Source organism: Mugil cephalus, chromosome 20, assembly GCF_022458985.1.
Source record: "Mugil cephalus isolate CIBA_MC_2020 chromosome 20, CIBA_Mcephalus_1.1, whole genome shotgun sequence".
Taxonomy (NCBI): domain Eukaryota; kingdom Metazoa; phylum Chordata; class Actinopteri; order Mugiliformes; family Mugilidae; genus Mugil; species Mugil cephalus.
This window is the reverse complement of record NC_061789.1, coordinates 20825675-20852525: the sequence shown is the minus strand read 5'-3', so window position 1 is coordinate 20852525 and position 26851 is coordinate 20825675. Positions and strand designations below refer to the sequence as shown.

Below are 26851 nucleotides of genomic sequence, written 5' to 3'. Positions count from 1 at the left end.
TCCCACAACAGACCTACTCTGGGTTGTTTTGCGTCGTCGTGAATCCCTACAAGTGGCTTCCTGTGTATGATGCTCAGGTTGTGGCTGGATACAGAGGCAAGAAGAGGATTGAGGCTCCACCCCACATCTTCTCTATCTCTGACAATGCCTATCAGTTCATGCTCACAGGTACGAGCAAAGTTACAAGCATTAAAAGAAGTCACAATAAAGTTTCACATGTGAGTATTGAAGGAGAAACAAAACTGAACTAATCGTCTATGTCCATATTTTAGATCGTGAAAACCAGTCTATCCTGATTACGTGAGTATAACACAAACTGGCATTCTAAATCTTTAGAGGATTTCTAATATGGAATTTAATCTTGACAAAATGTTTCTGATACCCCCAGTGGAGAATCTGGTGCAGGAAAGACTGTCAACACCAAACGTGTCATCCAGTACTTTGCAACAATTGCTGCTCTTGGAGCTAAGAAAGAGACTACACCTGGCAAGATGCAGGTAAATGTGGTCAATCAAGAAAAAAAGTGTTTTTGTTTCTTTTTCAGATAGAAGTTTGCCCAAATGTATAGCTCATGTAAAAATTGTCTCTTGCAGGGCTCCCTTGAGGACCAAATTGTTGCAGCCAACCCTCTGCTAGAGGCCTATGGTAATGCCAAGACTGTGAGGAATGACAACTCCTCTCGTTTTGTAAGTGATCACATCAAGGACACATTCTGAGAAATTAACTAATTGCTCTCATACAATAATATTAATAAGGATGTGACTGTCTAGGGTAAATTCATCAGAATCCACTTTGGATCCTCTGGAAAGCTGGCTTCAGCTGATATTGAAACATGTAAGTTTGAATTATTTCCAGCTCAATGTAGTGTCATGCATTATTTAATTTTCATTCTTTTTATCTCACACATATTCAAAGATCTGCTGGAGAAGTCCCGTGTCACCTTCCAGTTGTCTGCTGAGAGGAGCTACCATATCTTCTATCAGCTGATGACTGGCCACAAGCCAGAGCTTCTGGGTATCTTCTTAGACATTTGAAACAACATTTAATTCAGTTTAAATACTTAATAGATCATTTCATGAATTTCATTTCTACTCATCCAGAGGCTCTTCTGATCACCACCAACCCCTATGATTATCCAATGATCAGTCAGGGTGAAATCACTGTCAAGAGCATCAATGATGTGGAGGAGTTCATTGCAACAGATGTGAGTCTGAAAATGAGTTGAACCAATAGCATACTCAAGAAAGGGGAGAACATCTTTCAAGTAGTAATTATTTAATAATTTTGCCAAACCTGTATTGCAGACTGCAATTGATATCTTGGGCTTCAGCGGTGAGGAGAAACTGGGCATCTACAAGCTGACTGGTGCTGTGATGCATCATGGAAACATGAAATTCAAGCAGAAGCAACGTGAGGAGCAGGCTGAACCAGATGGCACTGAGGGTAACTGAGGACATAATTTCATTCACACCATGCCATTTTTCTGCTGAGGATAATACTGTGAAATGAAAATGTATTCAGTATGCATTGTGCTTTTCTCCATCAGTGGCTGATAAAATCGCCTACCTCCTGGGTCTGAACTCAGCTGATATGCTGAAAGCTCTGTGCTACCCAAGAGTCAAGGTCGGAAATGAGATGGTCACCAAAGGTCAGACCGTCCCACAGGTAATTGAAACAATAACTGATTGAACTGATCATTCCTCTAATGTCAAACATTAGAATTTTAACATGTTATTCTGAAAGTGGTCAATGTTAAAATCTCTTCATAGGTCAACAATGCTGTCAGCGCTCTGTGCAAGTCTATTTATGAGAAAATGTTCTTGTGGATGGTCATCCGTATCAATGAGATGCTGGACACAAAGCAGCCCAGACAGTTCTTCATTGGAGTGTTGGATATCGCTGGATTTGAGATCTTTGATGTGAGTAGTGGCAAATATCTGAGCAGTTTTACAGATGAACACAGTTTGACTATTCATTCAACAATCAACTGTCTGTAATTACAGTTTAACAGCTTGGAGCAGCTCTGCATCAACTTCACAAATGAGAAACTGCAACAGTTCTTCAACCATCACATGTTTGTTCTGGAGCAAGAGGAGTACAAGAAAGAAGGCATTGAATGGGAGTTCATTGACTTTGGTATGGACTTGGCTGCCTGCATTGAGCTTATTGAGAAGGTAAGACATAATTAGAACTAAGTTTTATTAGTTTTCTGACTGCCTGCTCAATTGTTGATTGTTTCCAACATCAAATAATGTCATTCCAGCCAATGGGCATATTCTCCATCCTTGAAGAGGAGTGCATGTTCCCCAAGGCCTCTGACACAACTTTCAAGAACAAGCTGCACGATCAGCATCTTGGCAAGACCAAGGCCTTTGAGAAGCCAAAACCCGCGAAGGGCAAGGCTGAGGCTCACTTCTCCCTGGTTCACTATGCTGGAACAGTGGACTACAATATCAATGGCTGGCTGGACAAGAACAAGGACCCACTGAACGACTCAGTGGTTCAGCTTTACCAAAAATCATCTAACAAGCTGTTGGCCTTCCTGTATGCAGCCCATGCTTCAACTGACGGTATGGAGTAAGAAAAAGAATTATATATTATATATGTCCAGTAAAGATGGTATAGCTCATTCTGGTAAAAGTTTTGCATGAATAATGGAGACTAATAGATACAGTATGTGAATGTTCAGATAATGTTCAGTATAGTTGTAGGTAGATTTCCTAGAAAGAAGTTAAATACTGCCCTCTAGTAGTATGCTCATCTATTAAAAAATTCACTTTCCTCGAAGAAATTTTAATTTCTACATACTTAACCAATTAGTAATGAAATCCAACATTTTTTGAAACAGATGCTGCTGGTGGTGGTGGCAAGAAGGGTGGCAAGAAGAAGGGTGGCTCCTTCCAGACTGTGTCTGCACTGTTCAGAGTATGTAGAAGTTCACAACAAAAGTACAAAGCAAAACCATAGACTAAGTTAATGTTAACCTATTATGTAATAATGATGATCCACAGGAGAACTTGGGCAAGCTGATGACCAACTTGAGGAGCACTCATCCTCACTTTGTCCGTTGCCTGATTCCCAATGAGTCAAAGACACCAGGTATAGAAGTGTGTAGTTTTACTAGAATCAAAATGCTGCAGGATCATATGAAGAACATTTTTTACCTTATAAATTTCCAACTCTTAGGTCTGATGGAGAACCATTTGGTCATCCACCAGCTGAGGTGTAACGGTGTGCTGGAGGGTATCAGAATCTGTAGAAAGGGCTTTCCCAGCAGAATCCTCTATGGTGACTTCAAGCAGAGGTGAGTTCATAAGCAATTCAAATTTATCATATGTATTTTGATGATTAAGATGGGAGAAAATTATAAGTAATAATATATATATTTTCTCTTGTAGATACAAAGTATTGAATGCCAGTGTCATCCCTGAGGGACAGTTCATTGACAACAAGAAAGCTTCAGAGAAGCTGCTGGGCTCCATTGATGTGGACCACACTCAGTACAAGTTTGGACACACTAAGGTACATTTGGGTAATATCAATACAACTGACCTGTACACATTGTATATCTAGCTGTATTGACTGTACTGATGATGAATTTCATTTACTGGATGAAAAAGGTGTTCTTCAAAGCTGGTCTGCTGGGTACCCTTGAGGAGATGAGAGACGAGAAACTGGCTGAGCTGGTGACCATGACTCAAGCTCTCTGCAGAGGATATGTTATGAGGAAGGAGTTTGTTAAGATGATGGAGAGGAGGTAGGATAATCTTAGAATACTACAAAATGTTATATCTGGAGTCACACAATAGAATGTATTATTTCATTACTTACTGTTTATTGCAATGTAGAAATGACTTTTACCTGTATTTGTGTTTTTCAGAGAATCCATCTTCTCCATCCAGTACAACATCCGTTCCTTCATGAATGTGAAGAACTGGCCGTGGCTGAAACTGTACTTCAAGATCAAGCCTCTTTTGAAGAGTGCTGAGACAGAAAAGGAGCTGCAGCAGATGAAGGAGAACTATGATAAGATGCAGTCAGACCTGGCAACTGCTCTGGCCAAGAAGAAGGAACTGGAGGAGAAGATGGTTTCCCTGCTGCAGGAGAAGAATGACCTGCAACTCCAAGTGGCTGCAGTAAGTAGTAAACAAAAGTGATTTTGATCATATCCCATCTATACAGAACCAGCTGAAAACATGAGTCAAAAAAGTTTTCTGTGTTTGCACAAATACTGATTATTTTGACATTTTGATATTGTCTGTTTCACTTGTGCCATAGGAAGTTGAGAACCTCTCTGACGCAGAGGAAAGGTGTGAGGGGCTCATTAAGAGCAAGATCCAGATGGAGGCCAAACTCAAAGAGACAACTGAGAGACTGGAGGATGAAGAGGAAGTCAATGCTGAGCTGACTGCCAAGAAGAGGAAGTTGGAGGATGAATGCTCTGAGCTGAAGAAAGACATTGATGACTTGGAGCTCACCTTGGCTAAAGTGGAGAAAGAGAAACATGCCACAGAAAACAAGGTTCCATTTACATTTACTCAAAACTTAAACCAGTTTTTATACAGTGAAATTAGACATTAAATGTAACTGTTTGTTGTACTTTCAGGTCAAAAACCTAACAGAGGAGATGGCATCTCAAGATGAGACCATTGCTAAGTTAACCAAGGAGAAGAAAGCCCTCCAAGAGTCTCATCAGCAAACACTGGATGATCTCCAGGCAGAGGAAGACAAAGTCAACACTCTGACCAAAGCCAAGACTAAGTTGGAACAGCAAGTGGATGATGTGAGGAAACAACTGTCTTGACTTTGTATATTAACCCTGTAAATGTATGAATATTTCTTCGTGCTTATCTGTTTTAGTATAACAAGTCAACATTTACGTTGTCTTTTTACAGCTTGAGGGCTCATTGGAGCAAGAGAAGAAACTCCGCATGGACCTTGAGAGAGCCAAGAGGAAGCTTGAAGGAGATCTGAAACTGGCCCAGGAATCCATAATGGATCTGGAGAATGACAAGCAGCAATCTGATGAGAAAATCAAGAAGTATTTTCTTTTGTGTTCTTTTATTGCTGTTGCTGTTGATGCTAGTCATGTGGCACTAGGGAAAGGTTCCAAACTAGCAGTGCAGTGTCATAGCACTGTTGGTAATTTATTTATTTAGTTAATGATGTAAAACTAGATGAAAACTAGACCGGACATTAGCATTTAATGATGAGCAAGGTCTTTGCGGTCAGAGCAACAACCCCTGAGTGTACTGGTTCTTCTTTTCCAGGAAGGAGTTTGAAGTCAGCCAGCTCCTCAGTAAGATTGAGGATGAACAATCTCTTGGTGCCCAGCTTCAGAAGAAGATCAAGGAACTCCAGGTAACATTGTTTTTCATGATTGTCAAACTCACTGGATACTCAGGACTTAGTAAGCGCAATCAATGATTCTGTCATCGATCTAGGCTCGTATTGAGGAGCTGGAAGAGGAGATTGAGGCTGAGAGGTCTGCTCGGGCTAAGGTGGAGAAGCAGAGAGCTGACCTCTCCAGGGAGCTTGAGGAGATCAGTGAGAGGCTTGAGGAAGCTGGTGGAGCAACAGCCGCTCAGATTGAGATGAACAAGAAGCGTGAGGCTGAGTTCCAGAAACTGCGTCGTGACCTAGAGGAGTCTACCCTGCAGCATGAAGCTACTGCAGCAGCTCTACGGAAGAAGCAGGCTGACAGTGTTGCAGAGCTGGGAGAGCAGATCGACAACCTGCAGCGCGTCAAGCAGAAGCTGGAGAAAGAGAAGAGCGAGTACAAGATGGAGATTGATGACCTCTCCAGCAACATGGAGGCTGTTGCCAAATCAAAGGTGAGAAGTTGTTTGATATAAATTGTAACTAATAAATATACCAGTTGTTTTAAATGTATAGAAATGCACAAGATACATCATGGTTTGTTTGTGTAGGGCAACTTGGAGAAAATGTGCAGAACTCTTGAGGACCAGCTGAGTGAGCTCAAAGCCAAAAATGATGAGAATGTCCGTCAGCTGAATGACATCAATGCACAGAAGGCAAGACTTCAGACTGAGAATGGTAAGTGTAATCTAACAATAAACTGATCTGTCCACCTTTGAACACCACAGACATTATGTTTTCTTAATTAGTATTTTGCTTTATAGATAGACATACTTCAAATTGAATATCTCCAGAAATTACACATGGACACTTTGTTTTTCAGGTGAGTTTTCCCGCCAGCTTGAGGAGAAAGAAGCTCTTGTTTCTCAGCTAACCAGAGGCAAGCAGGCATTCACTCAGCAGATTGAGGAACTTAAGAGACACGTTGAGGAGGAAGTTAAGGTATGAAACGCATCTCCATTTACATCATTACACATGAACATTGTTAAATGATTGCTAGGGCAAGAAGGTTGTGGTTTTGAATCCACTGGCCAACTGGGTCCTTCTTGCGTGGAGTTTCCAATGTTGCAAATTTTGAACAGAACTATTTATCAACCTATAGATTTACCTTTCATCTGATAATTAACAATATCTGTCTGACGTGGACGTTGTTTTCAACAGGCCAAGAACGCCCTGGCCCATGCCGTTCAGTCAGCTCGCCATGACTGTGATCTGCTCAGAGAGCAGTTTGAAGAGGAGCAGGAGGCCAAGGCTGAGCTGCAGAGAGGAATGTCCAAGGCCAACAGTGAGGTGGCTCAGTGGAGATCCAAATATGAGACTGATGCTATCCAGCGTACTGAGGAGCTGGAGGAGGCCAAGTAAATCATTACTTTATCATGATACAAAATAGTTTTATCACATAAAATTATTAAATTAAATTAAATATTCTTCATCACACAGGAAAAAGCTTGCCCAGCGACTGCAGGATGCTGAGGAATCCATTGAAGCTGTGAACTCCAAGTGTGCCTCTTTGGAGAAGACCAAGCAGAGACTGCAGGGTGAGGTGGAGGACCTCATGATTGATGTGGAGAGAGCTAACGCTCTGGCTGCCAACCTTGACAAGAAGCAGAGGAACTTTGATAAGGTAAACTGTTAAACTGTGAATCCCAACCATATTTGTCAGATAATAGTTATTAAATTTTATTTATTTAACCTTTATGAATCTGTGTAGGTTCTGGCAGAATGGAAACAAAAGTACGAGGAGGGCCAGGCAGAACTGGAAGGAGCCCAAAAGGAAGCTCGCTCTCTCAGCACTGAGTTGTTCAAGATGAAGAACTCCTATGAGGAGGCCCTGGATCATTTGGAGACCATGAAGAGAGAAAATAAGAATCTGCAGCGTATGCTATTGTCTCTAAAATTAAATGTCTTACTTGTGTTACATGTGAAGTTTCTAAATCTGAGTGACACTTTAGGTGACGAGATTAGTTCCTAGTTGTCAGAGACATTAAGACCTGTTGTATGCTCTGATCCTGAAGATCTGTCTTGTGGGACAATGATTCATTTTGATTTGTTTGGTCTGTAGAGGAGATCTCAGATCTGACTGAGCAGATTGGTGAAACTGGAAAGAGTATTCACGAGCTGGAGAAAGCCAAGAAGACTGTGGAGACTGAGAAATCTGAAATTCAGTCAGCACTGGAGGAAGCTGAGGTACTATACTACGCATTCAAATGATAAAAAATGATGAAATTAATTCAGCCAAATCAATGTATTTCAGTAATTATCGAGTCATATTCTTCACTCTTTTAATTGTTCACAGGGCACTCTGGAGCACGAGGAGGCCAAGATTCTCCGTGTTCAGCTTGAGCTCAACCAGGTGAAAGGTGAGGTGGACAGGAAGCTGGCAGAAAAGGACGAGGAGATGGAGCAGATCAAGAGGAATAGCCAGAGGGTGATTGACTCCATGCAGACCACTCTTGATGCTGAGGTCAGGAGCAGGAATGATGCCCTGAGAGTCAAGAAGAAGATGGAGGGAGACCTGAATGAAATGGAGATTCAGCTGAGCCATGCTAACAGGCAGGCTGCTGAGGCCCAGAAACAACTGAGGAATGTCCAGGGACAGCTCAAGGTAGGTTTTCTATCATTTGGTTAAAGACTAAAAAAGGGGGCAGAAGATTCATTGTTTGTCTGTATCTTCTGTTGTCAGGATGCCCAACTGCACCTTGACGATGCTGTCAGAGGACAGGAGGACATGAAGGAACAGGTTGCCATGGTTGAGCGCAGAAATGGTCTGATGTTGGCTGAAATTGAGGAGTTGAGAGGTGCTCTGGAGCAGACAGAGAGAGGACGCAAAGTGGCTGAACAGGAGTTGGTTGATGCTAGTGAGCGTGTTGGACTGCTTCACTCTCAGGTTGGGTTTTAATTATTGAAAAAAGTTTCTGTGAACCAATTAAGTATATGACACATACAAATCTAATTGATTGTGACTCTTCGTATTCAGAACACCAGTCTTCTAAACACCAAGAAGAAGCTGGAGTCTGATCTTGTCCAGGTTCAGGGTGAAGTGGATGATGCTGTACAGGAAGCAAGAAACGCTGAGGAGAAAGCCAAGAAGGCTATCACTGATGTGAGTTAATGTGATCTGCTTTCATAGGTTCTGTAAATAGTGGGAAGGCTTTTATTTTAAACTTAGACATAATTTATTATTTCAGGCTGCCATGATGGCTGAGGAGCTGAAGAAGGAGCAGGACACCAGTGCTCACCTGGAGAGGATGAAGAAGAACCTGGAGGTCACAGTCAAGGACCTGCAGCACCGTCTGGATGAGGCTGAGAACCTCGCCATGAAGGGTGGCAAGAAGCAGCTCCAGAAACTGGAGTCCAGGGTAAGCACTATATAATGTTTATACAAATATTGCATTTTCTGTGCTCTGTATATTCAACCTTTCCTTCTCTGTACTCAGATCCTTTTTTATTCATCATTACATTTCAGGTGCGTGAGCTGGAATCAGAAGTTGATGCTGAGCAGAGACGTGGAGCTGATGCTGTTAAAGGAGTCCGTAAATATGAGAGGAGGGTGAAGGAGCTGACCTACCAGGTGGATATCATCTCACTATAAAGATCCATTATTACTGCTTTATTGTATTTTAACATTTCATAAGTAACAATCTTTAATCACTATAGACTGAAGAGGACAAGAAGAATGTGCATAGACTTCAGGATCTGGTGGACAAGCTGCAGCTCAAAGTCAAAGCTTACAAGAGACAGGCTGAGGAGGCTGTAAGTGAAATGTTTTGTGATCTCAAGTATGGTAACAAAGGCCAAATGAGAAATGACTTTATACTTTTAAAACTACTATGGCATTGACTTTATAGGAGGAGCAGGCCAATACCCACCTGTCCAGACTGAGAAAAGTCCAGCATGAGATGGAGGAAGCTCAGGAGCGTGCTGACATTGCAGAGTCTCAAGTCAACAAGCTGAGAGCCAAGAGCCGTGATGCAGGAAAGGTAAAAATTTCTGCATAAATATATTAAAAAACAATGGAACCAATTTAAACAATAGTAACTACAATAATTAAATATGCAAATAGACATCTAAAGATCAAATATTTAAATAAAAATATGTAGATTACCCTATTATTAAAATAAATGTAAGATTTATAGTTAATTTTATTTTCTTGTTTGTTTCTGTTAGAGTGAATCTGCTGAGTAAGAGGTCTACATGAAGAGGTTCAACACAATTCATAAAATATGAATCACTTGTTGAATTCTGTAACATTTCAATAAATATTATTCATGCCCTAATTTCTGCATATTTCCTTTATTAAAACCATGTTTGTTTATATCACCTCGACTAAACTGGATCAGTCAACCCAGTACATATATCCTTACTTTCAATATTGTATTTAAATAGATTAATGATTTTTTTTCAAAGGGAAGCTGGGAGATTTAGATTGATTTTGTAGATTTACAAAACTAAAAGTCTGTCTGTAAAAAAAAAAAAAAAAAAAAAAAAAAAAAAACACTCTCAAATTTGAATTTTTTGTCACTACCAAAACAAATATTGGTCTGTAGTCAGGGCTTGGTTTTTGCTGTATCCCTGGAAATTTCACCAAGAAGAGATATTACTTTCCTGTTAATCCAGGGCTATGTGGTGTTTTCTATATGTTCAAAAACTGAACTTTGCATTAGTGCTGGCAGGTCACATCGTTAAGCCTAAATTAAAGGTTCAGCACGCCCTGTTTAAATATGCCCTACCTTGGCCTCTTTCTCCATTTACCCTACCAGCCTTTCAGAGAGAGTCTGCTCTCACATACGACCGGCACGTTTGTTACGTCCCGGCTCGAGAGGCGCAACATAAAAGTTGAGACACATGGAGTTTCAAAAAGTATTTATTTTACAAGAAGGGACAGAAAAACAGGTGAGCCATGGTGAGCTTCTGCAGTGGAAAAGTCATTCCCCAGGCTTCTTCAACAGGCCTTTTAGTCAGTCTTCTCAGGTGTGGCTGATTAAGGTGATTAGGCACAGGCCAAACACACCTGTATAGCCAGTGAAAATGCAGAGGGCGTAACACCTCCACCCTCAAATGGGATCCTCCAGGAGCCCTAAAAATTAACAGAAGCCCCTCTGCAATCATGCCTCATGGTTCAAGAAAAGCAAATATCGATGCCCTTACGGTCACAAATTCTACACCAAATATAAAGACACACTGTGACCCATAACATAGCGCACAGTCACAAACCAAATGATTACTTAAACCAAGTTACTAACTTAAACTAAGATTAGCAACAAGTAATCTTAACACAATGAACTGTCCTCATCACGGCCTAATGGTCACACACGCAATTTACAAATACAAAAAAGCCAAATGACCCAACACGACGAATGTGGCACCTCAAACAAAGTTACTGCCTTCACCCAGCTAGTAACATCACAACAATAGCCACCAAAATTGGGCTGACTTCAACACTAAAAGGTCACAAACACAAAACAAAGCACCTGCATTTGCTGAATTTCACGCAGTGGGCTGTGTTCACACAAAACTGCTCCTTTTAGCTCACCAAAAATATTCCAATCTTGATAAAGAACACAGTAAAACCAAGACCAGTGAATTCTACTACAGGCCACCGCAACATCAGAGGTCGTTGCTCATGGATTGACTTCCCAGAACTTAACTGGTTTCCTCTCTACCTCAGACTTAACTTCTACCTAACTAGTCCTCAACTAGTCTTTGTCGGCTTTCCCGGGCACGCCAGGGGCCACCCCAGGGTTACCGCACAAAAATAATAAAGTGGTGATGGTCCCACCAACACCTGGAAGCTTCCTACACCAGACAAGTTCATGTGTCAACATGAGCAACAACCGACCTCTCACAAAAACATGACAGCCACAGCAATTTAAGCTTCAGGTAATCTCTATTCTCACCCCAAGAAAAAACTCCGGCATACAGTCTCCACAGAAAAAAGTCAAAAAATGATCCCGGACGAGCCCCCATATGTTACGTCCCGGCTCGAGAGGCGCAACATAAAAGTGGAGACACATGATGGAGTTTCAAAAAATATTTATTTTACAAGGGTCGGAAAAACAGGTGAGCCATGGTGAGCTTCTGCAGTGGAAAAGTCATTCCCCAGGCCTCTTCAACAGGCCTTTTAGTCAGTCTTCTCAGGTGTGGCTGATTAAGGTGATTAGGCACAGGCCAAACACACCTGTATAGCCAGTGAAAATGCAGAGGGCGTAACAACGTTACTATAAATCAGTTTGCTGATGCAACTCATCGAATTGCACCAAGCTGACACCCTCGTGTCAGCGCTGTCTTCTATCAAGTCTTCCCCCAACATCCCCAGTGTATATGTGTATGTAAAAAAACTGAAGTGGAGCTTAACAGGTGGATGAACTGTCTTTGATAGGTCGAATCAGTTGTATCAAAATGTGTATCCTGCCGAAATTTCTCTTTCTGTTTCAGATGCTACCAACTGCAGTACCTAAATACTTCTTTAAACAACTACACTCAGCTATATCTAGATTTATATGGAAGGGCAAAATTCCCAGAATAAGGTTAAAAATCCTTCAGGGAACACCTCAGGAAGGGGCAGTGAAACTCCCTGACTTAAGACTTATTACTGGGCAGCAGAGTGTTGGACAGTCTGGGTATGGAAAGGAAATTCACAGTAACCCCCCTCTTGGGTACAGATGGAACAGCATGATATTAATTCTTTATGCCTTGCTTCGATCCCATATGTTCCTTCACTCACACAACTTTGCACACTGACAACAAATCCATTCATGAGACACATCTACAAAATGTGGTCTGATTTACGTAAAAAGACCCAAAATAGTCATAACCTTACTCCCTTCCATCCAAGTCTGTTTCTACCGTCCTAAGAGATGGCATCACCCAAGTATGGTTCACAAAGGTAATTAGGACATTTGGGGACAAAAACAGGGTCCTAGAGTCATTTGAAAATCTTACAGCCAGATACAGCCTTGACAAAAAGCACTTCTTCAAATTTCTGCAACTCAAACATTATATCCGAAGAGAACAGGGGGGCAGACTTCTATCAGTTAAAATTCAACCCTTAGATGATATATTGAACAGCAAAAAGGAGCTCAAGGGGTTTATATCATATGTATGTTGACATTAACAGTCAGGGGCTTAAGGTCAGGGAAAAATGGGAGGCTGACTTAACTCACAATTTTGAAGATGCTGATTGGACTGAGCCATGTGAAAAGGCCCAGCGCTTTTCCTTTTTATTTTTTTTGTAAATATGTTTTATTGATTTTCTGAAAAGTTTTTACCCCTCAGGGATACAGCACATATACATGTCATTTCAATTTACAGTCATCTTCAAAACATAGGGTGCATTGTTCATCATTTACATTGACTTATTCTTATTCCATCCCATCCACCCACATATCCCACTTCACAATGGAACGCCATCGTCATCCCTATTCCCACCCCCCCACCCATTCACTCACCCATAGGGCCACAGGTTACACAAAAGAAAAACAGGGGAAAAAAACAACAAAACAAAATAGAATAAAAGAAGTAAATACTTAAATTGTGAAAGAGGGTACGTCCCATTGAAGTCAAAGAGAAAAGAAAAATAAATAAATAAAATCATGTGTCTCCATACCTTGAGAAAGGATTGGGAGGATCCTTTAAGTGTGTACTTGATTTTTTCTAATTTAAAGAAGTACATAACATCTTTGATCCAGTGAGAAAAGGAAGGAAGTGTGTTGCTTCCATTTGAAAAGGATCAGGCGTCTAGCAAGAAGTGTGGTGAAAGCTAAGACAACATGAGCTTTAGTTGGTAGGACGGCTCGATATTCCTCCGGTGTTACACCAAAGAGGGCACAGATAGGATCAGGATTTAATCGGGTTCCAAACATCTCACTAGGAGGATGGGAGGGGGGTTCAGGTTGAAAAAAACTGTTCACAATAATGTTCACACTTGTCTTGAATATGGAAAATTCAATTAACAGAAAAAAAAAGTCTTCCCCCAACTCTAGGAGCCAGAGATTTGAGGCCACTGAAGCAGCTTCAACTCAGTTTCCCTTCCAAGCCACTATTTGAATTTACCCAATGGGGACCAACAAAGTAGTATTATTTTATTTACACCCAGCGCCTCTGCCTCCTTCACCTGAGTCCATCATCGCAGACCGTGGCCTCGGTCAACAGAGTTACGATCCCGCGCTGAACCCTGGGAAGTGCAGTCGATATCTTCCTGGTGCACTCTTGCTCCTTCCGCCATTTCTTTCAGTCCTAGGACCCAAATCTTGGCAAGTATTAACTTGGTTAACTCAAGACCTTGATGTGCTTTGCTGTGATTAACCTGGCTTTGATTGGCAGGGATTGCTCCGACTATTCTGCTCAATTTGTGGATCTTTGTCAGGCTCTTTACAGAGCCCGCGTTACAAAAGGTAGTTCATTTGGAGCCATTAGTGCCATTTTGGTGGATAAACAGGGTGAAGTGCAATTGCGTGAAAGGATGCAAAAGTAATTCAAATGGAAGAGTTGGTCTTGTGTTAGTGTTGTAAAATTTAAAAGGTGTACAGAAAAGAAAACTAATTTGATTCCACTATGGTTCATAAAATTAGTGTAATAACTCATCTATCAGACGATGTAGGCCAAACTTTGTGCAAAATTCGATTTTCGAGTAAATCCCAGGTGAAAGTGTGATATTTTTTTTCTGCATTGGATAGTGCAGGCGCACAGATTATACGTCAGCCTGCGCACGATTCATCAGCCAATGATATCAGGATCCGTCAATTGTCAATCAAAAAAGCGGGAAGCTTACGTTACCATTGACCAACGTCCCAGTGGTCACAGGGATGAACATCATCTTCTGCAACTCCGGCTGCAGCTAGGCCGGTGCGAGGCAAGGGCTCGGACATGTACGGCTGTACACCTAGAGCCCCTGCCTCAACTTCCTCATGCTCATCATCTTCCACAAAATCCTGGAATTCTGGACCTTCTTCCAAGTACGAGAGGTGCAATGGAGGAAACTTGTCCACCACCACTGACACAAAACTCTCCTCCGTCCCTCCTTCACTCTCATCCAGATCCCAGTGATCTATCACTTAGCCTAGCTAAGTACGTACACACACACACACACACTGAGCTGGACAACATCCAATCAAATTCCTTCGAAACACTATGTCTCGCCTCAGAGATTGAATATCCCGCCCGCTCAATAACACCCAATCAAATTCATTTTCATTACTCGGGTAAACCTATGCTGCCACTCGTGGACACTCGGCGCGACAGACAGGACAAACGGCCATTTCTGTACACCTTTAAGGCCTATGATGTGCTAAAGAAAAAAAAATGCAATGCAAAGAGATGATCATAAGGTGATATATATAGCATAATGAGCATTAACTAGAAATATGTTGATGCAGTATTGTGAAACGTAGAATCAATTATGTCTGATGTATACCTCACAAGGGCACATGTTATTTAATGTAAGGGCACATATTGTGTTGAAGATAATCACACTCATTGCACTTGGTAAAATTCACACTGTTTGTAATAATTTATTTTTGGTGGGTACAGTCAAGTACACCAATGACAGTGGAGAAACCTGCAACACAAAGCAATGAGTATCCTACTATGACTGTTAACACTTGTCCTGTAATTTGTAATTTCCCATTTCCTATTTAATAGGATTCATATTAAAGGTAGTAAATGAGAAATGGAGTACTCACAACAGCACAATGGTGTTGGTAGACACTGCAAGGTGAACCAAAGTCAGAGAATCCAAATGGATTCAATATGAATGGTTGGATATGTCCCACGTAAAGATGGAAGAAAGTACCTTGTATGAAGAGGGTGGCATCTCCTTGGGAGGGACTTAACTGATCAATCAGCATACACACACACATGCAAACACTTGGATACATATAGTGAATGAAACAGCAGAGGAGTATGGGGCATAAGGGTCAAACATGCATAATTTCACTCACATCTGCTGTCAGTTTCACTTACAGTTTCAGCCGTTTCATAATCAGAGTACAACTACGTTTTTGGAGATGTTAATTAACTGTTTGGATTGTAATTGTGATGTTTCAGCAGAGTAGTGACTGTGTGTTTGAGCAATACTTTGCTATGTTTTCTCTCTTTGTTTTATGGCAGTGGTGGTGTTTCCTTTGTTTTTAATTTGATCTTTTACCTCTTCCTAAGAAGAATGTCCTGCTCCGACGGGGAGAAGTTCGCTCCTCATGTTGCCATGGTGAATCAATAGATAGATTTATTAATCCCAAACTGGGAAATTTCACAGTTGCAGCAGCAATGTCCAGGCACTCAACACCATGCATACAGGAAGAACACAATGTACTATATACATATTGTTTACAGAATTATAAAAATAAGTGAATTGAAAAAAGTGACTACAAGAAGGAAATATGTAAAGAGTGTTATCTGTCACATAAAGATGAGGAATTAAACAGGCATATGGCTTGAGACAGAAAAGATTTGCTATAGCGTTCTTTGGAGAACAAGCTCCGTTGTCAATCTGTGAATCAATCTGTGATCGATCGCGGGGTCTATTTGAGGAGCCATGTGTGTGCAATATGTGGATGACATTATCATTTGTCAGGTCTCAGAAAAAACTGCAATATTGCCAGGATAACCTAATTTATTTGGGTCAAATAGTAATAGCACAGGGACACAGTAGCATTTTTGACAGTCATTTAGAGGCTATTCGAAAGGCTCCAAAGCCCCGAACAGTCAGAGAGATGATGACATTTGTTGGTATTATTGGTTGTTCTTCAGCATGGATTGAAGATAATGCTAGTTTAACAGGACCTTTAAAGGCTATGATTAAAGACACTGGTAATGCTCAACTTCATTGTAATCTTCTGTGGATGCAGGATGGTCTATCAGCCTTTGAAACAATTAAACAGAGGTTACAGGTGACTGTAGCAATAGCAATATGTCTGTGAAGGTTCTCAGTCATCCAGGTCATGGTAATCCAAAAAAGCATTGAATAAGGTCAGCTGGACTTGTAGAATTTCTTGAAGACGTTTCGCCACTCATCCGAGTAGCTTCTTCAGTTCTGATAAACTAGTGGGAAATTGAGGTTTAACGAGGGAAAACTCTGTGGGTACCACCTACCAGAAACTTGGGTCACTAATTTCCCTAAATGGCCGGTACCTACCTGTCCTTGAATGGGGGGGAACTGTGTGCCTAAGTTACTTACCCTATGAATAGAGCTCTAACGAAGCTATTGTCAGTGGGAGCCTGGAGGCTCAAAGTGTGAATGGTGTTGAAACTTATTGGTGACAGAAGTCAAAACTGAATTATAAATAGATGGTAAATTAAATCTCAGTCCACCTCCTCTGTTTAGAGAAGGTTTTTCCACTTTGACATAGATGGCTTCCTTTACTCCTCTCTCAAACCACCTGTCCTCTCCGGCCAGGACTTTGACATTGTTATCTTCAAAGGAGTGTCCTTTGTCCTTCAGGTGGAGGTGGACTGCTGAGTCGTTCCCTGCTGAGCTGGCTCTCCTGTGTTGGGCCATGCGTTTGTGGATGGGTTGTTTTGTTTCCCCCATGTACAAGTTTGTACATTCCTCACTAGGACACTGAACACCATACAACACTTTACTCTGTTGAACAGAGTAATGTAGTGTATGCTGTTCAGTGTCCTCCACCTGAAATTCTACAAGTCCAGCTGACCTTATTCAACGCTTTTTTGGATGTAGCGATAGCACTTACGGACTATTCTAAGAATTTTCTGTTATATGTATCTACCTCCGCTGGGAGATGATATGGATGTGCAGTCCTTTGTCAGTCAACAGCTACAGGGACAAAACCATATATTTTTATAGACTTTTGATATCTTCCTTTTTCTTAGTGGGCTTGGAGTACTGATATGTGGTCACCTGAGGCAGAGGGGCCATGAGAGAATTTCCTGTCTGGATTGAAAGATTGAAATTTTAAGAAAGATGACTGCCTGACAGGTTTTCGCTCTCACACTCCATATTCATTAATAGACAGGATGAGATGTTATGATCTCTTGTGCCAAAAATCCTTTAGAAGCCCAGTCCAACTGGAGAACCGACCAGCAGTCAGCTACCAACTAGCCTAGCCAGCAGCAGTAGGTAATAGAGATGATGGGACATGCGACTACACTTAAACCAAACATCTCTCCCTTCTGCCAATATCAGAAATAAGATACAACCAGACACCAGCTACATAGCCTAGTCCACAACAGGAGGTAATGAGAGGTGGTGGGACATGCGACTACACTTAAACCAACACCTCTCCCTTCTGCCAGGATTAGAAATAAAACACTATCAGACACCAGCCAATTAGCCTAGCCACGAAAGTAAAACACTAGAAAACACCAGCTAAAATAACCTAGCCAGCAGCAGTAGGTAAGGAATTATTGGACATGCGACTATACTTCAATCAACATCTCTCCCCTCTGCCAAGATCCGAAATAACACACAAGAAAACGCCGGCTAACATGCCTAGCCAACAACAGCAGGCAGTGTGCGGTACATCATTGGTGTTTTGGGTACCTCCCTTCACCGATGTTTCGTTAAGTTAGGGCCATGACACCTCAAGTAGGCGTAACAGTGAGCTCCAGCGTCCCAGAGTCACCCCCCTCAGTGCAGCCACCAAGCCACCGTGTACCAAACCAACTGACAGATTAGATTATTCCTACTACAACTGCTACCTATTAACAGTACACGGCTAGCCTTACCTTTAGCGTGCTCCCCAGCTAGCATGTTTCCTCCTTAGCCACAGCCACTCACTCGCTCCGCTGCCAGAGACCTATTGTTTACAGCAACCCTCTGTTCTTTCCCGAGAATACCCAACTCGTACAGGAGAGCAATGGTGGATTTTGCAACTAATCCACAACAACCGACCTTTACTGGGTGCACACGGGCGTTCCAGCCTCGCTGCTCAGCTTCTGATGCCATCCCGCGTATCTATCTCCCTTGCGCTCATTCTTGCACTTGCGCATCCTCAACTCTGTCTTCTCACGGGACAGTCCACAAAATACACTTTCCCTTCTATCTCGGACCACAACAGCAAGACTGGTCTTTTGAGGGCCACGGCTATCTGTTGTGGAACTTGTGCTTTTCCAGTGGTGCGGACCTTTTGGGTAGGTGTGAATACAAATCAGCGGACTCTGGTGCGGACCAAACAAGTGAACCGAGACCACCTCTGCAACTGGGACTCAGTTCACTTGTTTGGTCCGCACCAGAGTCCGTAACGAACCCTGGTACGCTTTGTTTGTCCTGTGAATACAATCCAAACCTTTTCTGAACCAAATGAAACATCTGAGGCCTTTTTGGATTAAACAGGCTTCTGTTTGTAACAATTCACCAGACACACAAGGATCTTTTCAGGGCCTTTTAATGTAAATAATATCTTACGGAACCTTTGAAACCCACCTTTGAAACCACCAATACAACACACAAAAGCCTGACACGTATAGGGCGTCCCGCATTTAATTAACAGAAATAATGTCCTTTTTTACATTATGTAAATTCAGAATATTTCCAAACCAACCCAATGTTAAATGTTTAAATTATATTAAGTTCGTTCAACTTCACGGTATTGGCGGCCGTGAAGTTAAAAGAACTTAATATAATCCATTCGCTTAATATAAGCGTCAGTTTCGTCAAGAAAACAATAAGAAAAAAAAAAAGAAAAAGAAAATGTGCGATCGATCGCTGACTGGTATACCAGGAACAAAAAAGTTACAAAAAATGTTGTGATCGGTCATCGGTCGTTTCATTCATTCATTCATTCATTCGTTTCTATTTTATACCAAGAATGAGACGTTGGTCAACATGGAGCACAGAGAGCGCTGCCTTCTTGATATATGGTCGGAGGAGAGCATATATCAGCTGCTTGACGCTCAAAAATGCCGACATCTATGGCCAAATCGCAGAAAGAATGTACGAGGCAGGCTTTACCCGGACTCCGACGCAGTGTCGGCTCGGAACCTTTTTCTCACCTGTTGCCATGGTGAATCATGTTATCTGTGTTCCATTGGTGAGGGCTTTTTAAAACCTCATGCACGATCTCCGCACAGGCTAACTTTAATTCGGAGTTGATTAAACTCTTAACTGTTCTCACTAGAAAATTAGATGTCAGGAGGCAGTGCAATGTTGCGAGAGGTTACTGCAATACTATACTGCTACTTTCTCTCTTGTTATTTTTAGATCTGCTGGAAAAGTTCTGTGTCACCTTTCAGTTGTCTGGCAAGAAGAGCTACAATATCTAATATCAGCTGATGGCTGACCACAAGCAAAATGTCAATAGACATTTGAAACCTGAATGAAATACAATGGAAGGACCTGAAGAAAATATCATGCATTTCATTTTTACTCCTCCAGAGGCTCTTCTGATCACCACCAACTCCTATGACTGTCAAACGATCAGTCAGAGTGAAATCATTGTCAAAAGCATCAACATATGCTTTTTTAACATATGTAAAATGTCTACACTGTATACTAGAAAAATGTTTTATTGGAAACTATTTTCTGTACAGAGTGCTATTGATATCTTGGGCTTCAGTGGCGAGGAGAAGATAACATCTACAAGCTGACTGGTGCTGTGATGCATCATGGAAACATGAAATTCAAGCAGAAGCAGCGTGAGGAGCAGGCTGAACCAGATGTCAATGAGGGTAACTGAGGAATGCATTGTGTTTTTCTCCATCAGTGGCTGATAAAATCGCCTACCTCCTGGGTCTGAACTCAGCTGATATGCTGAAAGCTCTGTGTTACCCAAGACTCAAGGTCAGAAATGAGATGGTCACCAAAGGTCAGACCGTCTCACAGGTAATGACGAGGGGAAAAAAAGAACTTCATGAACAATGTTCATAACTGGACAATACAATTCTGATAAAGAGAACAGGTAATATGCTAAATGCTGTTCACGTATTGTGGATCAACAATGATGTCAGTGCTCTGTGCAAGTCTGTCTATTAGAAAATGTTCTTCCCTTATTGGAGCAAGGGAATATGCTCCACATGGACCTAGAGGAGTCTACCCTGCAGCATGAAGCTACTGCAGCAGGACAGCAACAAGAAGCAGGCTGACAGTGTTGCAGAGCTGGGAGAGCAGATCGACAACCTGCAGCGCGTCAAGCAGAAGTTGGAGAAAGAGAAAAGCGAGTACAAGATGAAGATTGATGACCTCTCCAGCAACATGGAGTCCGTTGCCAAAGCTAAGGTATGCAACTCTACATATCTATGTTCTGTATTTAAGAAATAGCAGTAAACTGCCAAAAAGCGCAACAAATTCATAACTTAATTAAATAAATCCATAAAAGCTAGAAGTGTTGAGGGGCCTTTCTGTTGTTTTCTGTCTAAAATAATAATAGTAATGGAAATAAACCCTCATTCTAATGGTTTTAGGTAATGACCATGAACAGCTTCATCTCTTTTTCTCTCTTTTCTCTCGCTCTTATGTACTTCCTGTAATTGCTCTACTACTGCTCTATAATAAGCTTAGTTTTTCTTGAATATCACATCACGCTTTTTTATGTTCATGCATTGTTGATGATAATGACAATGATTTAATTAATGCTCCTTGCCCGTTCTGTTCATTCATCCTGCCATGACTGTGATCTGCTCAGAGAGCAGTTTGAGGAGGAGCAGGAGGCCAAGGCTGAGCTGCAGAGATGAATGTCCAAGGCCAACAGTGAGGTGGCTCAGTGGAGATCCAAATATGAGACTGATGCTATCCAGCGTACTGAGGAGCTGGAAGAGGCCAAGTACATGATTCCTTACTACTCCCTCAATAATAATTTAGATTCAATATTTCATCTTTATTTAGAATGATCGTGAAATTAATTATAAGGATACAAGTTGAGAGTCAAGAGCTTCTTTGCTAGAAAGTTGTCTTAACACTCATTTCATTCATAGATATTATGTTAGAATAAATCAGGAATACTCAAGCGCAGTGATTTAATTCATACACAGGAAGTGAAACAGTCATATCTCACCGAATGGCAGCTCCTGACATGCCATTGTTTGAGATTATGACAGTACTTAACAGTGAGTCAATGACACTTGTAATAGTGAGATACACACAGTTGTGAATGACAATTGGCTTAGTGTAAGCCAAAACCATTGCAGGAATCCAAGCCCTCTTTTGCGGCTACTTCTTGGCTACAGTGCTCCCTTCTCAGAGAGTTCAGCGATGTGTCAGTCAGTATAAATTAATAGGAATCCTAATAGCACTCCAAGTTTATGACCAGTACTTGTTGCCAGCAGAGTCCATTAGTAAATACAGTGTTGACTGGCTTGAAATGAAAGTGGACATGTAGGCCAGCAGTAACAACTTCTCTGCTGCTGTATGTGTTGAAGACTATCATTGAACCTCTATAATCTTATTTTTCTTTTCTGATTAAGGGAAAACATCTGAAGGATCCAAATCCAAATTCAGTGCACCCAAACAGAAACCTTTAAGTGGAATCATTTTAGGCTCCTCTCCATTTGAAAAGACTGATTTTGAAGGTTTAAATTATTAAGATCATTCAGGCCATGTGATTTGGACAAAAGACATGTAAAAACATAAATCTAGAGATTGACAAGCTTCTGTTGCATTATACCATCTTTGCCAGATTTTTTATTTTATTTTTTGTTTTTAAAATTGTTGGCCAGCATGAGCACCACAAATGATAATCATAAAGTGAAGGAAAGAGATGAAAAAATGGTAGGAGGGATTTATTAACAGGAGTTGAATGCATTTGCAGCGCAACGTGCACAGGTGTTGTTGGGTGATGGGTAGATTCTCTTTATGGAAACAAAGATCATTAACTGCTTGTACATCTGTGTGATGAGATATTTTTAGAAGTTGTCCTCACCATTGTCGTGCACAATGGAAAACTGCAAGGGAGTGCACCACAGAGGAATTTGACACTTCCCCTTGTTTAAGCTGGCATACATGGTATCATATGACTAACTCAAGCTTTGGTCCTGTCTAGCAACGCAGCTGTTCATATGTCTTACAGACGTTATATGCCTTAAGTGTAAAGAAAGTAAGAACAAGTTAATGTAAAGGAATGTTAAGACTGCTTTAAATCCCACCAACATGCTAATTAGCATTAGAATGCTTATATATATATATATATATAAGCATTCTAACACACACACACACACACACACACACACACACACACACACACATATATATATATATATATATATCCTCAAACTTTCTTTTTCGCGTTCCTTGTTTCTCTTATCACATTTAGACTGTTGTGTTAGGTTGGTGTCAGTTACACCTGAAATCTCAGCCTTAAAAACTTAGCACCTTGGGGGTCTTCCTCTGCTATGTCTGTGCTATATGTTTATTTTAAACATGAAACAAGGAAAATCAAATCAAAACAAAAAATATGGATAGAGCTCATCCCAAACTATTGGCAATTCTTACAGCGTTACTAACAACTCGTGCAAGAATCTAACACAAGTTTCTCAGGCTCCTCCTCGATGGACATGTTTGTCATGTTTTATCTCACTTTAAGGGCAGAGGCTCATCTATAAGCATCGACAGACTCAAGGCCATACAAAGAAGTAGAGGAGAACATTGGCCAGGACAATTTGTTCCTGCTTGTACCCATCTTCACCTTCAAAAATAAATGCTTCGTCTTATCTCTTTCATTACAGCGCAATGCATGTTTAAGTTTACATTTTGAGTATATGGTTAACTATACAATTAACATATGCAGTATTTGAATGAAAAATAAGTTAAATAAGATTCAGTTCTTATGCATTACTACTAACGTTCAGGCAACAAACTTTCAGCTATGCAAATGATATCAATAATTTGAAAAAAGCTGAAAGATAAAGGAAAGAGACATTTATATTTGCACATTGAGAAATAGTGGCATAAAGCCATTAAACAAACAAACAAACAAACAAACAAACAAACATGAGATGCAAAAAATAATGTGTAATGTATGTAAGCTCCCCAAGGCTTGTTTGTTAAAGAAACATCAACTCTTTGACCCTGCTTAAATAACGGATTGGAGACATGTTTTTCTGGCTGATAGAATTTTTGACCTCACTTGAATAACATGTGTGCAACACTACCTACTGAGGTCAAAAGGGTGACATCCATCAAAGTCAACTCCATGTTTGAAGAATGTTATGCAAATGGCTTATAAAAAACTATGGACTTTCCATCATCTTTCCACATAATACAGTTTTAAAACATTATACAGATACACTTAAGTAATTGTGAAACAGTATAAAAGACACATTTACTATCCTTTGTTCATTATACATTCACATTTTAACTTCCACTACTCTTGAAGACAGTTTTCATTCATGGTGCTATTACCGTTCTGGCATCTCTTACATCTTGTTTATTGGCACTGGTCTTATTTTGGGTCTTATCCCAGCCTAGATGGCAACAGCTCATCCAGTCCATTACAGGATGATATGTAATCCCTCCTCAGCTTTTATGGAATGGTGCTCAGCCTCCGTTTTATTTCAGACATCTGAAATGTGTGTCTGTCCTGCAACTCTATACAAGTGACATTCACATGCTTCTCCACAACCGCCGCCTGTGCCATGACATGTTCCAGTAAGATTAATATTATTTATAGTGAAGAACTTTGTTAAAATTGTAATAATTATTTAAACAAGAAGGTGACAGACATGTATGTCACTGAAATAGTATATAAGCGAAAAAAAAAACAAAGAAATTTGTATTTAATAATAAAGATCTGCTGCTGTTACTACATTGTTGTGAAAGTGTATTTTAATGGGGTTGTATCTCATTACATAAAGTTGATAGAGCCTTTGGGTTCTTTCCATCAGTGGCAAATAAATAAACAAGTGGCCTATTCTATTCTATTCTATTCTATTCTATTCTATTCTATTCTATTCTATTCTATTCTATTCTATTCTATTCTACACCATTGTAGATAAAGTTTGGATGATTTTGTCTTCAGATACATTCTCCATTTTATTTCAATTTATACAGAGTTACATATTTGGAAGAGAGTTATATATCAATAGGGTTTGGAAAAGATTTACACTTAATCTATCAAGAATAAATCACATTTTCACTTGACATTTCATGACACTGAGTAAAAGATTATTGTATACTAACTTATCATCATATCATGTATTGTATTATGTCTTTGTGATACTAAAATTCTTTTTATATCTGTGGACAAGAATAGAATATATTTCACCAGGTTTAATGGAACAGTTGACCCTGTTTTAATGGAGTACTAAATCTCCCATGTGTCAACTGCAACTGTACACCAGTGACATTTGGGCGCTTCTCCAAAACTAAAACTAAAAATAACTATAATTTTTTAAAACAAATAATTGAAAAAAACAATTAAACAGATGTGCAGCTTGAAAATGCTTATGAAGGAATATCAAAATAAGTTGCAATTAATCAATACTGTTAAAACTATGACGTCAGACTATTAAGGTTTGGCATAAGGAAAATATTACCTTCCATACAATGTGCTTGCAAGGCAATATAATCATTGTAAATGTCAATGTCACAGGATTAGAGGCAACATAACAAGAATACATGACCAAACTGAGCAGGGCCCACACCTACTGAGAACAGAGTCCTCCCTCTATAAAAGAGGCTGCTTATGTCTCAGACAGCAACTGGGAAGCTTCCAACTCAGGTGAGTACACTAACTTCTGTTAGTTATTTAATTATTTTTGAAAGATGTATATATTATAATTCATAATTTATTAACTTCAAATATTTATTTACCTATTTACATCTGCATTCATTTTTAGTATATTCATGTTTCAGAGGGAATTCTAAAAACCAATGTGATTCAAGATTTTTCTGTTATAATCTATTAATTGAATTAATAGAAATAGCTACAATTAAACTTGTGTTTACAATAGGATCACAGTAACAGGTCTGACTGTATTTCATCTTGTGTTGGGACCAAAAGAGGTAAATATAATTCTAGGACGCAAATCCATAATTTCAAAACACATCTCACCTGATAAGCTTACTAAAAGCATGGCCATATTTATTTCAACAATATTCTGCATGACCTCTCATTTTCAGCCTACTAAAGTGCCATCATGAGCACAGACGCAGAGATGGAGGCCTATGGCCCGGCAGCCATTTACCTCCGGAAGCCGGAAAAGGAGAGGATTGAGGCACAAACCGCTCCTTTTGATGCCAAAAGTGCCTACTTTGTGGCTGAGCCAGAGGAGATGTATTTAAAGGGTAAACTCGTCAAAAGAGAGGGTGGTAAAGCCACAGTTGAGACAGTTACAGGAAAGGTAAATGAAATTCCCTTCTGTAACTTAATAAATAGTATAGATATAAGATACTATTATATGATGAAATACTTTAGTCATGATTTTTTATTTTATTATTTACCCATACAGACTCTTACTGTAAAAGAGGATGACATCCATCCCATGAACCCTCCCAAGTATGACAAAATTGAGGACATGGCCATGATGACCCACCTCAATGAACCTGCTGTGCTGTATAACCTCAAAGAGCGTTTTGCATCATGGATGATCTACGTAAGTTTCAATCTTATAAGTATAATACTATACTTTCCTGTATATATCTGTAAATTGAGCGTGTTAATTTTTATATTTTTTCCCACTGATACTACAGACTTACTCCGGCCTGTTCTGCGTCGTCGTGAATCCCTACAAGTGGCTTCCTGTGTATGATTCTCAGGTTGTTGTAGCATACAGAGGCAAGAAGAGGATTGAGGCTCCACCCCACATCTTCTCCATCTCTGACAATGCCTATCAGTTCATGCTCACAGGTATGAGCAAAGTTACCACAGATTACCATAGACATTAGGTGTATGTGACAAAGAACAGTGTCAACCATAATGTTATGCTTATATTTTAGATCGTGAGAACCAGTCTGTCCTCATTACGTGAGTAAAACACAGCAGTGTCAAGAATAATTATTAATGAATTTTAATAAGTATGTCACATTGCTAAAGTAAGTTAGTAATTATCCTTTAATTCCCCAGTGGAGAATCTGGTGCAGGAAAGACTGTGAACACCAAGCGTGTCATCCAGTACTTTGCAACAATTGCAGTGGCTGGATCTAAGAAAGCAGAACCAAGCCATGGAAAAATACAGGTAAATTTGTCTGTGGTATGTATGCAGTATTTGATTGTTGTTTATATTTTTGTTGTTTCACCTCACCATGATGTCTCTGCGTAGGGTTCGCTGGAAGATCAAATCATTGCAGCCAACCCTCTACTGGAGGCCTATGGTAATGCCAAGACTGTGAGGAATGACAACTCCTCTCGTTTTGTAAGTATTCATTTCAGGAAGTGTCTCATAAATTTCTTACACTTGCTTTTAAAAACTAAACTCACATTTTCTTGTGAATGTTCAGGGTAAATTCATTCGAATCCACTTTGGCTCTACTGGAAAGTTGGCCTCAGCTGATATTGAAACATGTAAGTTCAACTTTCATTCCTGATGGAGTTATTATAGATGCCAATAAAGGTCTTTTTTAAGATCTTAATATCTTGGTATCTTA

General features: G+C 40.3%; 2 protein-coding genes across 2 annotated transcripts in view; both read left to right on the top strand.

Moving 5' to 3' along the window:
* The window catches only part of LOC124997895, a 50571-nt gene that overhangs the window by 14702 nt on the left and 9018 nt on the right, over nucleotides 1-26851 (top strand). Inside the window, 31 exon segments of the mRNA XM_047571930.1 lie at nucleotides 12-168; nucleotides 273-300; nucleotides 389-686; nucleotides 771-834; nucleotides 916-1014; nucleotides 1101-1204; nucleotides 1305-1443; nucleotides 1547-1665; nucleotides 1770-1919; nucleotides 2004-2174; nucleotides 2264-2570; nucleotides 2849-2925; nucleotides 3012-3099; nucleotides 3187-3304; nucleotides 3399-3522; nucleotides 3621-3757; nucleotides 3881-4136; nucleotides 4279-4521; nucleotides 4607-4783; nucleotides 4896-5041; nucleotides 5271-5361; nucleotides 5445-5834; nucleotides 5931-6057; nucleotides 6203-6321; nucleotides 6541-6737; nucleotides 6820-7003; nucleotides 7091-7256; nucleotides 7442-7566; nucleotides 7676-7984; nucleotides 8063-8266; nucleotides 8357-8482. Coding sequence (XP_047427886.1) covers nucleotides 12-168; nucleotides 273-300; nucleotides 389-686; nucleotides 771-834; nucleotides 916-1014; nucleotides 1101-1204; nucleotides 1305-1443; nucleotides 1547-1665; nucleotides 1770-1919; nucleotides 2004-2174; nucleotides 2264-2570; nucleotides 2849-2925; nucleotides 3012-3099; nucleotides 3187-3304; nucleotides 3399-3522; nucleotides 3621-3757; nucleotides 3881-4136; nucleotides 4279-4521; nucleotides 4607-4783; nucleotides 4896-5041; nucleotides 5271-5361; nucleotides 5445-5834; nucleotides 5931-6057; nucleotides 6203-6321; nucleotides 6541-6737; nucleotides 6820-7003; nucleotides 7091-7256; nucleotides 7442-7566; nucleotides 7676-7984; nucleotides 8063-8266; nucleotides 8357-8482 — 5040 coding nt within the window.
* On the top strand, nucleotides 24945-26235 carry LOC124997375 (myosin heavy chain, fast skeletal muscle). Its single transcript, XM_047571034.1, has 6 exons — nucleotides 24945-24986; nucleotides 25219-25270; nucleotides 25388-25608; nucleotides 25717-25860; nucleotides 25958-26114; nucleotides 26204-26235. The coding sequence occupies exons 3-6, from the start codon at nucleotides 25405-25407 to the stop codon at nucleotides 26233-26235; spliced, it is 537 nt and encodes a 178-aa protein (XP_047426990.1). The 5' UTR covers nucleotides 24945-24986; nucleotides 25219-25270; nucleotides 25388-25404.

Bases quoted from the DNA above. Each gene is read 5' to 3' on its own strand.
- LOC124997375 (XM_047571034.1), top strand. From the start codon at position 25,405: ATGAGCACAGACGCAGAGATGGAGGCCTATGGCCCGGCAGCCATTTAC. The intron at 25,861-25,957 runs GTAAGTTTCAAT...CTGATACTACAG, and splicing joins TTGCATCATGGATGATCTAC to ACTTACTCCGGCCTGTTCTG. The intron at 26,115-26,203 runs GTATGAGCAAAG...CTTATATTTTAG, and splicing joins CTATCAGTTCATGCTCACAG to ATCGTGAGAACCAGTCTGTC.